The sequence below is a fragment of the Triturus cristatus genome, chromosome 12, assembly GCF_964204655.1.
Source record: "Triturus cristatus chromosome 12, aTriCri1.1, whole genome shotgun sequence".
In the NCBI taxonomy this organism is placed as follows: Eukaryota; Metazoa; Chordata; class Amphibia; order Caudata; family Salamandridae; genus Triturus; species Triturus cristatus.
Window position 1 is genome coordinate 585,821,688 of NC_140595.1, and position 13,099 is coordinate 585,834,786.

General features: G+C 42.7%; 1 protein-coding gene across 3 annotated transcripts in view; it reads left to right on the plus strand.

Moving 5' to 3' along the window:
* Positions 1-395: 395 nt before the first annotated feature.
* DHODH (dihydroorotate dehydrogenase (quinone)) overlaps positions 396-13,099 on the plus strand; it is a 212,406-nt gene continuing 199,702 nt past the window's right edge. For all 3 annotated transcript variants that reach the window (XM_085637375.1, XM_085637377.1, XM_085637376.1), the window contains exon 1: positions 396-548. In XM_085637375.1, the coding sequence (XP_085493501.1) occupies positions 510-548 (39 nt within the window). In that variant the 5' untranslated portion in view covers positions 396-509. The remainder of the gene's footprint in view (positions 549-13,099) is intronic.

The following is a 13,099-nucleotide window of genomic DNA, read 5'->3' on the forward strand; positions in this document are numbered from 1 at the left end:
GGAAATAACGATGCTAAAACCTGTGTGCGTGGTAGGGGGCGCGAGCAATATGTGGGTCGTTGCTAAGGCAAAGGTTGTGCCAGTCCTGGTGCCCCGTCCATTGCGACCATATGCGGCAGTCACAGTGAAGCCAGTTTCAAGGTAGGTGGGCGAAAGTCTCGAAGGGAGAAGTTGTATTGATGCGTTTTCGTTGGGGCCGGCGCTGGAGACTTTGACGCTCCATAGTCTGAAGCCATCCTTAGGGGAACGACTCTTGGGAGCACTGCGAACAAGAAAGGTCCAAGTCACTTCCCACGGACAGCGGAGCCCTACATTCAACCGCGTACTTAGATTTCGCGCTTCCGGTAGCTTCAAGAGCACCAACAGTAACAGAAAGAATACCAATATGGCGACAGCAGTAGTTCCGGTACAGGGAAGCGATCTGTTGGCAGGGCTCTGGTTAAGGTTTACTGTGCTGCTGACAGGCAGATCTCGTGAAAGACTCCAGTTCCTGTGTCAGAGGAGTCGAGATGCAGGGGCGGATGGCGGGGGCCGGCAAGAGCCTGAAGGTGAACAGTAGTAGGGAGGGGACGTCCCTAAACCGTATGTCCAAATAAACTCTTGAAGTCACCGTCCGATACACACGCGTTCCTACTCTGCCGCCCTTTTCTTTGTGCATTTTGCCTCTTTAACCTCCACACCCTTGTTCAAAACATCCTCCACCCCGCCTCTGACCTTTACAATCTCCTCACAGCGCTGCTCCCCTTACCACTGTTTCTGATAATCCCGTTCTGCACCTGCTTCTTCTTGCATTTATATCTTCTCTCCACCCAGCTGCCCCTTTCTGTATTGATCCCCCGCTACCCCTTACCACCGCTGTTCACTGTTTGTCTCTGTTTGCGCTCTCACCTTGGACCGTAGGTGCTCTGTAAGACTGTTGAACACTCTTCGGACAGTCCCTTTTTGGGTAAAACCCGCTGTATTGTAGGATTTTCGAGCACATGCACGCAGTGTCGTTGTAAACTGTATTTTTATTTTTTAAACATTTCATTTTTATTAAGACCTCTACTGAGATCAACAATTAGTATAATATAGTACTTAAAACATTGTTTTATAACCTCTATGCAGTCCAGAAAAGTTTCAAAAACGAGTTAAAAATGTACAAACATTATAGCAAATAAATTCTTCCAGTGGAAAAAGAATTAAAGTAATCAAAGCGTTCCAATTAGTTATATTAAATTTAAAATATAATTAATGCGAGGTCGTACTGTCGACGGCCAAATAAAAATAAGTAAATCAATAATTATATTTATATAGTGCTTACTACCCCAGACACTGCGTTGAAGTGCTTTGCTGTGTGTAGCACGCTACTCTTGAACCCAAAGTTATAAGTAAATGGGTGATCATTTAGCAATAAGTGTTTTCCTCTCCTTGTAGTATTAGTTGTGTTAAGTTTGTACTCTTGAGATCTCATACATTTACTCCGGGGTTTTGAATAGGAATAGATTAATCAAAGTGGACTACTAAACAGAAGATTGGTTATTCAATGTTATTGGGTGTGGTCGACATGTGCTTGTTAGTTGGATGAATTAGAAGGGACGATAGAAGAATATGAACGCATTTTTGGGCGTCCATTATTGTTGACCTTTTTGGGTTGAGTTAAGAGTGGAGGGAAACGTAGAGGTGACAGGATTTTTGTGTGTGTTTTAAAACTTTTTTTTTATATAAAACAATACTATAAACGTTTACAGAGACACACACAAGTTAAAATATATACCTTTATGTATACTTAAGCATATATATATATATATATATATATATATATATATATAAATATATATATATATGTCATTTCTATACAGTGCATAAACCCAATCTGTGTGTGCACTCTTTCTTGCTAGACAAACGGCTTGTGATTTTTATAAATATATATATATCCTCGAGAACCTGTTGGGACTCAAAACATATATATATATATATATATATATCATATATTTATTTATTTTACCTACTGGCAGTCGCCAGTAGGTAGTTCTAGTTAGGACCTATTTTCCATTCCATAGGAAATTCACATCATTCTATTTCCAATAACTTTGGCGCCGGTTGACGTATTTTCAAAACTCGTGGGGCGCACCGGTCCGCTTCTATCCTGAAAGTTTTGGGGTGATTCATTAAGCGGGGACCGAGGAAAAAAAAAATATATAATCACAAACAGTTCGTCTAGCAAGAAAGTGTGCAGACAGCCTATGGGTTATTTCAAAGTGATTGTAGACTTTGTCTGCTACGACACGTTTTGGCTGCTTTACACTGCCTTGCCTTTTAATGTATGTTGATGACGTGGTTATATTTGATTTACCCCAATTGGGCTGCAGCGCAATATGGAGGCTCTTTTTAATTACATAGAGAAACATTTTTTAAGAATAAATATTTCAAAAATGGTACCATTTAGGGGCAGGAAAAATGCTATACCTTTTACCTGGAAATTAGGAGGAACTCCAGTAGATATAGCACCCACTTACATTTATTTAGGGAGCAGTTTCTCCCAATCTATTGGAACTGCTTCGCATTTTCAACGTACTGAATAAAAAATAGTATCACATGCTAGTGCTATAAAAAAGTTTCACTTATCTACTGGGAGGCGACATTTTCCAGCCCTCCTGGAAATTTATCGAACACAGATTACCCCTATTTTAATTTATGGTTTAGAATATATTCCTATAAATTGATGGGGGTTTTTTAAATATCAATGAGGGAAAACTCTTACGTATTCCTACCACTACAAGTCAAGCCACTCCCTTTCATGCACTCCGACTGGAATTAGGAGTAGTGAGTGCATGTACAAGAGTTATGGCAAACTTTGTTAGGTGGGCTTATAACATACTGCATGCACCTGAAGGTACATTGAGAGCAATTGTATGTCAAGAAACCTTTAAGGCTGATCCAGGAATAAATACGTTTAAAAGAAATTTAGAGATTGCTTTGGAGCACTTCCAATGCTCCAAGAACATTTTGCAAAGTTGGTCTCCAGTACTCCTGAAGTTGTTTCTGAAAACATCTACACTGAGATTGAGCTATGATATGGATAAACTTTATTGTCAACAGTTATTGCATTTTAAGCTCGCACTAGCTAGGGTGGAGTCTAAAGAGATACCAAATATTTGAGTTTAAATTGGACCATAAGGTTAGGCGTTGCTTCATGATGCTAAGACTGAGGACATTACCGCTAAAAGATATAGCTAAAAATTGAGGCAGTAACTTTGATAAAACTGGCCAATGTGATTTGTAAAGTGGAGGAATCCAAGATTTGGTACATGTCCTGTTTGTCTGTCCAAATAGTAGCTTGGTTGATACGCTCTCTCGATTCTTAAAACCGATTTGCACAAAATATATTTTTAGAACTATGGATCTGCTTGAGCTTAAAGGGACCCCCACCTGATGAATTTCTATGTTACAACGTTTTCAACTTTTTAAAGCGTTTTTCCCGCTACTTTACAGATGTTTAAAATAAGAATAATAATCTCTTTTCTTTATAAGGTATTTCGGGATATATCGTGTTACTATGGAATTGGAAATCTGTATATACTATTTTATATATACTAGTTTATCATATTGTGGATCTCGGTGGAGGTCTATACCAATAAATGTAATTTCAATTTCAATACACCTCCTTGCTAACTTGAAGGAGCACCATATTGCCAGAGCTTTTTAAAGTACCTACATGCAATGCACTTTTAGTGAGCATAGGAAGCATACTTCAGTTCAGTTTATGCCATGTACACAGATTCAATCTTTTCTACTTTGTAGTGCGACTTTAAAAACCTTTCTTATGATGAGTTTTGGAGGATGAGGAATTAATTAGTTCTTAATTCTGTACACAACAGCAATACGCTTCTTATTGTCTCAAATTTATTTCCAGCATCTCGTCTTTGAGATCTACATTTGATATTATATTAAGTCTTCTCATTTCACTTTGCCATTGTTTATTCATTCTTGTGTCCATGTGGGCTAGTATTGAATCAGACCTTGCTCTACGGCACCCTAGCAGCACAATAATTCTAAAAGTCAATACTTGATTACCTGTGTCACCACTTATGTTAGTTTATATTATACAGTGTAGGTGGAGTAAGTGGACTCCACTTGGCTGACGTCCTTTAGTTTTGGTGCATGGTGTACGGGTGTATGTATAAATATTGGGTATATGTAAAATTTACATGGCCAGATCAACACATTGTGCACAAATATACACAGGCTGTTAAATTCTCTTCTGTAGTTTTTAATTTCTGTATATGTATGTCCTTATAAGTGAAAGCAGAAGCACATGTATGTAGACAGCCTCCTCTACTTACCCTTTTATGCACATTTTTGTAATGTTTAAATACATAGTGACAATTTGTTTTTTGTTTTTTAATATCTAATTATATTGTTCACTTACAAAAATTATAAACCTATTCATATGTACAGGTACCTACCCTATAATTCTATTTACATACTATGATATATATCTCACACAAGCAAGTAAAAACCAGTATATACACATCAATGTAGTTATCTACATACTGATACACACACACATTGCATAAAAATCCAATTCTTTTCACAAACACATTTTTAATTGTTTCAGTTTATTTTTCTTACATATATAATGCTTCTATCCTTAGATATGACATCACATTTTCATATGTACATACACACCTTTGCAGGTGCATCCCTATACAAAGCCTAATGCCATATTGATGCACAGAAGTTACCAGGGGTGTGGAATTTAATAAAATATCTACTTGTCCATGGGGCAGGTTGCTTCATAAATCTACTTGTCCTGTAACAAAATCCACTTGCCCCTTTGGTGCCATGTAGTGAAGCGACACATTATGGCAGCAATCTCATTATATAAGCGCTCTGATATAGCATCTCTGATTATGACAGGGCTCATACCATAGTAGTGTTTGAATACTTACAATCCCCTTATGTTGCCACGTTTCCATAGTTTTACATACTGGGGCTGAAGGTAGTGGTAAGCAATAGTTCCAGGGTTAGAATGCCCTTTTGAGTCTGTGTAAACCTACTAACTTGCATGTTTTAAGGGTTTTCAACAACACTTCTCTAATCGTTTCCCATTCTGAGAAATGTTGGAAATTTAGTCCCGACAATGGCAGATGTAAAACTTCTTTCAGAGTTGGGGATAAATAGTGGTTGGTGAAAAAGTGAACTTGCAAACACTCAGATTTTTACATAAGCAAATCTACACATGCATATTTACTAATGCTAAAATGCAGTTCATGTATATTTTCTAGGAATACTATTTCTTGTCCTACTTATGTAATTCTTGGGAATTTACGACAGCCGTATAGCTGCACTTAATGCAAGGACACATACCATGGGTGCTGTTATTGAGACTTTCTTTAATAATTGGGCCCCTAATTTGGTCTGGCGTTGACCGTGACCTTTTGTGTTTACTACAATTCTGCCCTTCTCTCTGTATCGGATGGCTTCACTATGAGTGACAGCATTCTGCTCTTTCACAAGGAGCATATCTGCCCACAAAGTAGTTTTATTCAGTGCCTGTAACTACTGTGGCAGTGTTTGCTTTTTGAGACCAAACATTTTTTTTGTTGCTTTTGCCAATGTTTGTTATAATGGTGAGGGCCCGGCAGCTCCCACACCAATAAGGTTTTGCAAAAACTATGCCAAAACAAGTCACACATTAACAAAACTAAAAATCTGACCACCATTTTCAGACCTTCTGGCATTGCCAATGCTTGTTTATTTGTTTCTCATAATCTTATTGAAACTGGTTACACTGATTTTCCGTTATGAATATTTTTGGGAAATACTAACATGCATCAATGCATGTTACTAAATGATCCTGCAAAGAAATGGTACCTGAAATTATACAGCAGTTTAGCAAAATGTTTTTTTCCTGCTTTCATTTTTTTAATGAACATTTTATTTTGAAAGCAAAGAATCATCAATATTGCTTTCAAGCTTCTGCAAATATTTGCATGAAATCGGAGTGCATTCTGGGAGTATCATACATAGCCTCATATTGCTAAACTTTGAAAACGTGTGTTCACATTTCTATACTGGAACCACTATTAGTAGTGCAGTCGGAGCTTACAACATTTACTTAAAGCGCTCACCCTAATAATAAAGGCTTTCAATTAATGAACCATAAAAACAAGTTTGAACAGCATTAACATATGGGCAAAAATATTACCTTAACTGCAGACAGTGCCCTTCCCTGATTCACATTATGTGGTACTGCAAACTGTCAGCCAAGGGGTTTGTGCTGCAGGGGGTTGGGCCTGCTTGTCCCAAGGACAAAATACACATGAACACTAGTTGCCCTTGACCCCAGACAATATGTCCTGGGCGTCACGTTATAGGAATTCCACATCCCTGTTGTTTGTGTAGTGAAAATTCGGGCCCCAGGAACATAGTTGCGCTTTTGATTGGGCACCGATTACATTATACAAGTTAACATTAATTTTTGTAGGCATGGGTAGATTAGGTGTTGCACTGACACAGGGATTCAAACATACATCCGCAGCCCTGCCCGCAAGGCTGCATCCTATGCCTGCCACTCTACCCTCTCTCTTCATTCCTGACCTTGTCCATGTTTAGAAAGTGAAGAGTATTTGTGAGAAGGGCGGGGAGGGAGTCATGGGAGTCACATTTTAGTTAAACATCACAAGTCCTCTTTTGAAGTGGAGGTAGGGTATTAAACTCAAATTATTTTTGCTACTGCAAAACAGCACAGTAAAGGGTGGCAATCCATGAACAGATCACTACTAGCCTGGTGCTTCTGAGACAGCCTGAACTCACATATATCAAGGTTCATGCACTGCTTAAACAATTGGACTTTTGTAAAGTCAGTGCATAGTTTACAGTGGGAGGTGTATTAAATCTGTCATCTTACTGTGTGAAACATAACCTGTTTTTCTTTTATGATGGGATTCTTAGATGGGGTGCCAGACTAGATTGTAGGTTCCTATGTTAGAAGTATTTTGTGATTTTTCATACTGATGAAAAGTGGTCCTTTCCTATTTATTGCCTAGAGGGTGTTATAAAGCAGCTTGAAGGAGGACATTCTGGTTACCATTGGCGGGCCTTCGAGTTAGGTGAGATGTGGTATGATATGAGTAGTCTCGCAGCTGAGTTCTGAATTCTCTCTAAACTTCTCATGGTTGATAAAGGTAAGCTGTGATGGAGACCATTATTGTAATCTTGTTTTAATAGGACAAGAAAGGATAGTTGCTTTGACCTTGTAGGGAAATCTTAGATGTGGGAATGTGTAGTGTAGCAATTTTATGGCAAGAAAGCTTGATTTGGATAGCTTATCTACTTGGGTTTTCATGGACAGCTTGGAGTCTTTGATAATTCCAACGTTTCTTACCTCCTTGGATATTTTTAGTGGTGGTCCTAGATTTTTAGGCCAGGCTCAGAAAGGGTTATACATTTTCCAGTCACCAGAGATAAGTATCTCAATTTTGGATAATTTCACTTTGAGGTGGCTCCATGTCATCCACTGGTCAACGGCCCGCAGGCAACTGAAGATTTGAGTTTCCAGTGTGTCTGGGGCTATCCAAATTAAGAAGTCTTTTTGTGTTGTCTACATAGTTATAGGAAGTGGTCTAAAACATGTTTAAGTTCTGTTTAGGATTTCATGAAGATGTTAAAAAGGAGAGGTGAGATGATAGAGCCTTGAGGGACTCCTGCTTTTATGCTGTAGGGCTGCGAAGAGAAAGGAGAAGTGTAGACTACATTTGTTCATTTATTTAGTTAAGATGAGATTCAAGTGAGAGCGATACCCTCTATGCAGCTTCGTTGAGTCTTGGGGTTAGGGTGTCATAATTGACTATGTCAAAGGCAGCTGAAAGGTCCCAAAAAATCAACGCAGCTACCCCATTCTGGACTACTGTGTTTTTAAGGTTTTCTCAGATGGAGATTAGGACTAAGTCCATGCCTCTTATATATACCTTATTAGGTTAAAAATCTTTTTATTTACATTTTGAAATAGATTCTCGACATTCCACAGTCAAATAAGAAGAAATCTAGTAGAAGCCAGAACAAACTGCAAACAGAATCCACTTTGTTCCCTCCCTCGGCCTCCCCCAACCGTCTTACCCTCTAGTGCCATCCAGTGATGGTACGGTTGCGCATCACACTCCCCAGCCCCCCCCCCCCCCCCCCTCCCCCCATTCAGTCTTCACTCAACCCAGCTGGATATTGTTGGGCTATGTGCGTATATTGGCATAATAGTCATCCAGTTTAGAAGTGTCTAAGAGTTTCTATTAATCAAAGCCGCTTAGGATAGAAAAGGTCCTTGAAGTTTCTACTAAAATATTCGAAGAGGCAAGCCCACTGTGTGGTGAAGTCTTTTTCTTTACACTGTGCTAATTATGTAATGTTTTCCATGCCCAAGATCACCACAGTCTCTTGATCCACTTATGTTGAAGGAGACAACTGTTGTCCCTGCAGCCTAAGTATAGTGCTTGGTCACCAAGAGCATCTGTGAAAAGACCCTACCAAGGGTGCCACTGAGCATGTAACTATCTGTTACTGGGGCCAGTAAAACCACCTTAGGGCATCTAGCCAATTCTGACACAGTGGTTGTTGATAGTGGTCAGCACCTAGGACCAAAAAGGGTCGGAACCTGGGGTATAAGAGTATATGGGTCAGTGTTCCCTCCTTCGTTTCCCCCCTCCGACAAAGAAATCTCCCCCCCACTTCATTTTGGCCAGATGTGTTGGCAACAGTGCCATCTGTAGAGAAACGTAAGCATTGTTTCTCTTCCCATTGCGTGGGATGCAAAGTTGTTAGTCCATTTCGTGATTTCCTCCCATTGGTCATGATCTAATGTGATGGGCAATTCCCTCTCCCAGGTTCACTGATATGTGGTTGTCATTTCCCTGCTTGACTTTGAGCATATTGTACATGATTGACGTTTCATGTTTATCTCCTGCGCAATTTAGGATATATTTTTCAAAAGCGGTGGGGGCTCTAGTACCTCCCTATTTGTTTCTAGGGTCAAGTAGCCAGTTGTGCAGCCTTATGTAGCGGTGGTACCTTTTGCTCTCAGAAAGAGCATGCTCCTTCAGCTGCTCAGAAGACTTTATCGATCCCAGGTCAAACATGTCTCCCGATGTTTTACAGCCCCCTCTCCCCCCCCACCATTGATGTTGGGGGACTCTGTCCAGGGTAAACTCACGATTGACCGCAAGGATGTAAACTGGGATGGAAAGGAGATATGGTGCAATTTGACCCAAATATCCAAGGTTGCGCTCACGACTGGGGACACGTCGAGCGAATTCGTTTGCTCAGGTTTATGCTGCCATCAGACTTTCCTCGCGGTCCCGCCACCATCATGTGGTCAGTCCATTCATACACCATCCATTTTCAATTTCCCTCCTGGTCCAGAATATCAGGAAGCAGAGGTGAGCTGCAAAGTAGTAGGAAAGATCTGGAATTCGCAGTCCCCCCCCCCCCCCCCCCCCCCCCGGCGTGGTTGTAGTGTTCTTTGCCTCCAACCGGTTCTCTCTGCTTTACTAGTATGGTAGCCTGCTAGGAGCCAGGATATAAAACATCTCTCAACCCAAAAGTCTGCAGAACCTCAATCAGAAAGTCCACCCTGTTGAATGCTTTTTCGGCTTTGAGGGTGACCATGATAGATGTTTTAGATCCTGTGGTGCCTATATCTAGAAGGTGTATGACTTCCTTCGTGTTATCACCAGCTTGACGTTCTTGGATAAAGCTCGATTGACTGGGATGTATTAGATCTCCCATCAAAGGCTGCAACAGCACAGTACCAATTTTTGCTAGTATTTAGGCATCTATGTTGAGCAGGGAAATTGGGTGGTATGATCTGCACTCACTGGGATCCTTACTGGGCTCTCATTCTGCGCAAGCGAGCTGCCTCAGTTATAAAGGTGCCATGAAGTTTGGCTTTTAGTGCGTACCAGAGGGTGGTTGCACTTCCCTTCCTGGTGTTATTTGCAATGTAGTCCTTGATGTCCTCCTTTATATTCTTGATAGGCATGGGGTCTTACAGAAAGTCACCTCTGATCAGTGGCGCAGTTAACCAAGCCGTGAGCGTGTGAATCGTATCAGATAGAAACATCTCCTGTCCCTTGGGGTTGCAGAGTGAAGTCTGTGTCCACTGTGGTCTCTAATGACCTCTTCAACTACCTGTGGGCATTGGTGGTGTACCAGGATTCCCATTCTGGCGGCACCTTGCCCAACAGCAAGAAATTTTAGCCATGGAGGTCCCTCAATTTCAGACAGGAGTGGTTGAGTTTTAAAAGGTGGATTTCCTCATTACGCCAGATACAATCATGTAGTAAAGTCCGTTTATGGAAGATATAGCGCCAATTAAATGGGTTATTGAGACCATTCAAATTGTAAGTAATAAGAGTAAACCTATTTGTAGTGGTAGTCATAGGTGTGTGAGGTATACGGGTAGTGTGCTTTCCTGCCCAATCTGTTGAATGTGATACAGGAGAGGTTCTGGTGACGAATGGCTAACCCTTCCCAATACCCCATAACCCCTGAAACAACAGAAACTTGAATAATTAACATTGTAGCCAGGATTTGGGCAAGAACAAGCTAACCCCATGAGAGAAAGAGAAGAAACTACCAAAGCAGCACATCACAATTTACAAGACATTGTTATCCTGCCCTGGGAGGGTGCGAAAGTGAAAAGAGCAACATTAACAAGCAATCAGCAGTGCATTGCGCGCGCGTGAGTTATAGTTAGCTGAACTAACTATAACGGGGGAATTTCAATGGTTTTGTACGAGTGAAAAGTCCAGCTAACTATAACGCCCCTGAAACCTATGGTTTTTTTCAGTGAATTTCAAAGGTTTTTTAAATGCTAATTTCTAACTATGCCTACAGAGATAGGACATGTGAAGAAAGAAGAAAAAACGCACAGAAAGAAAAAAAAGAAATGCAGAAAGAAGCAACAGAAGTCCTCAAAGACTAAGAAAAGTGCAGGAAGAAGGATAACGTGCAGAAAGAACAAACAGAAGGGCAGAAAGAAGCCTTGTTGCAAAATCATCCTGTACCCTCAACTTTTTCAGACGGATACTGGTGGTAACTGAGTCTGACTAACCAGTCCTAGAGCCAGTGCTATGTTAAAAGACACTCAGAATACAGTGAAAACACCTACATACACTAGGGAACACTATGCGTTGGTGTCCCCCTGTGATCAGCATGACCTCCTTTGTAAGCATCTAGTATATAATAGGTCAGAGGATTAAAACTACCTCTTAAAACGCGCCACAGGGCGTGTTTACACACGTCACCTCAGGCCCCGTCCCCTCACTTCCCCACTGTGTAAACACGCCCTGTGGCCGTTTTAAGTTGGGAGATTAAGTCCCCTTGAATCCTGAGGGTCCCTAGGGTCCAACTAGATCACTAGGTACCTCCAGTAAGCGCCACAGAGCTGCGTTGCAGAGAGATGTAAAAAGGGTCACGGCCTAGACCACCTCTCTGCAACGCAGCGCAGTGGCGCTTACTGGAAGCACCTGGTGGGCTAGTTGGCCCCCAGGGTCCCTCGGGATTGAAGGGGAATTATTTCCCCAACTTAAACGCGCCATAGGGCGTGTTTGCTTACCCCTCAATGTGCCTAGCCGCATTGCGCTGACTAAGATGATTGTGCTGCCTAGACTGCTCTATTATTTTGCAAACATACCCACGTATGTTCCCACCAAGCTATTCCGCGATCTAGAGGTGCTGCTGCGCAGCCTCATCTGGAACAAGGGGAGGCCACGAGTGGCGCTGACCAAACTCTACATGCCCACAGACTCGGGTGGTTTAGCGGTCCCTAACATGGAGCTGTACTACCTCTCGGCGCAGATGCAATGGGTGGCGGGATGGCTGAGCGGCCATCACCTCGAGGATACCGCCTCGAACACAGCTGCCTGGACACGAACGCAAATTCACACGCTGTTCCATCCGCTCACCCGCACGCACTGCCCCTCCCAGATATACCTGGCGGTGGCGCGCAGGTGTTTCCAGCGGTGCCTTCGTCTTACACGAGCCACTAAGCCATATGCCCCGATCTTACCACTTTTAGGCACACCTGGCCCGACGGGACCGCTTACTGCAACCCACTTAACTAGCTGGGAGCGTGCAGGGGTGGACACGCTGAGCGACTTATACGCAGATGGGGAATTGCTCACCTTCACAAACCTGGCTGATAGCGCAGCTCTCCCGGTGGGGCAGTTTCTGCTGCACGCGTCCCTCTTGCACACGCTTACTGCTTCCTGGGGCGACATCACGGAAGAACTCCCGATGCACAGCTTCATACAATACCTGCACGTCATGGGCAATGGCTCGCACATCATACACTGGCTACCGCAAGCTTTACAGGCACACTCGCAACCATCCACACTACCGCTGAGAGAACGATGGGCGACTGACAGGGGAAGAGATTGGACAGATAAAGAATGGGCCTTGATCCTGGCTGGCCCAACCAACATCCCGCGTAATCCCCGTTTCAAAATTATACAATACTACATATTGCAGCGTGCATACCTCACACCCGACAAGATAAATAGATAATTCTCACTAACGGATGCAACTTGCCAGCGCTGCTCGCTACCGGGGGCAGACCTCCTACACATGCTGTGGCACTGCCCTGCTATACGGGCATATTGGGACGAAATATTGACTCTACTTGCGCGCGCCACAGACGAGCAACTGCCACACACATGGGAGACATGCATATTAGGATTGTATAAGCGCACAAAAAACAACCACGTGCAGGCACGCTTCCGGCCAAGCGCCTGCTTACTAAACACTGGAAGGCCGCGATTCCCCTGCACGTTAGACATTGGAAAGCCTCCTTCATCAACTGGGCACAAGCGAAGAGCACGGTGCTCCTTCGGGAGGAAACCGTGGGACTCCGGAAATTCCCCATCGCCCAGCTCTGGGATGACCTCCTTAAAGCATTTCAGATGGCCTGCCAGGAACAAGGGATAACCTGAGACTACAGATCTGACCGATCTCTTGATGTTAGTCAGAGACGGCCCTGATGCTGCAGCGGAGCTAACTCCCTCCCCCCCTTGCCTCTGGTAGCCTCAGCTCCCGCCCCAAAGGGGACCGACACCAGGGATGC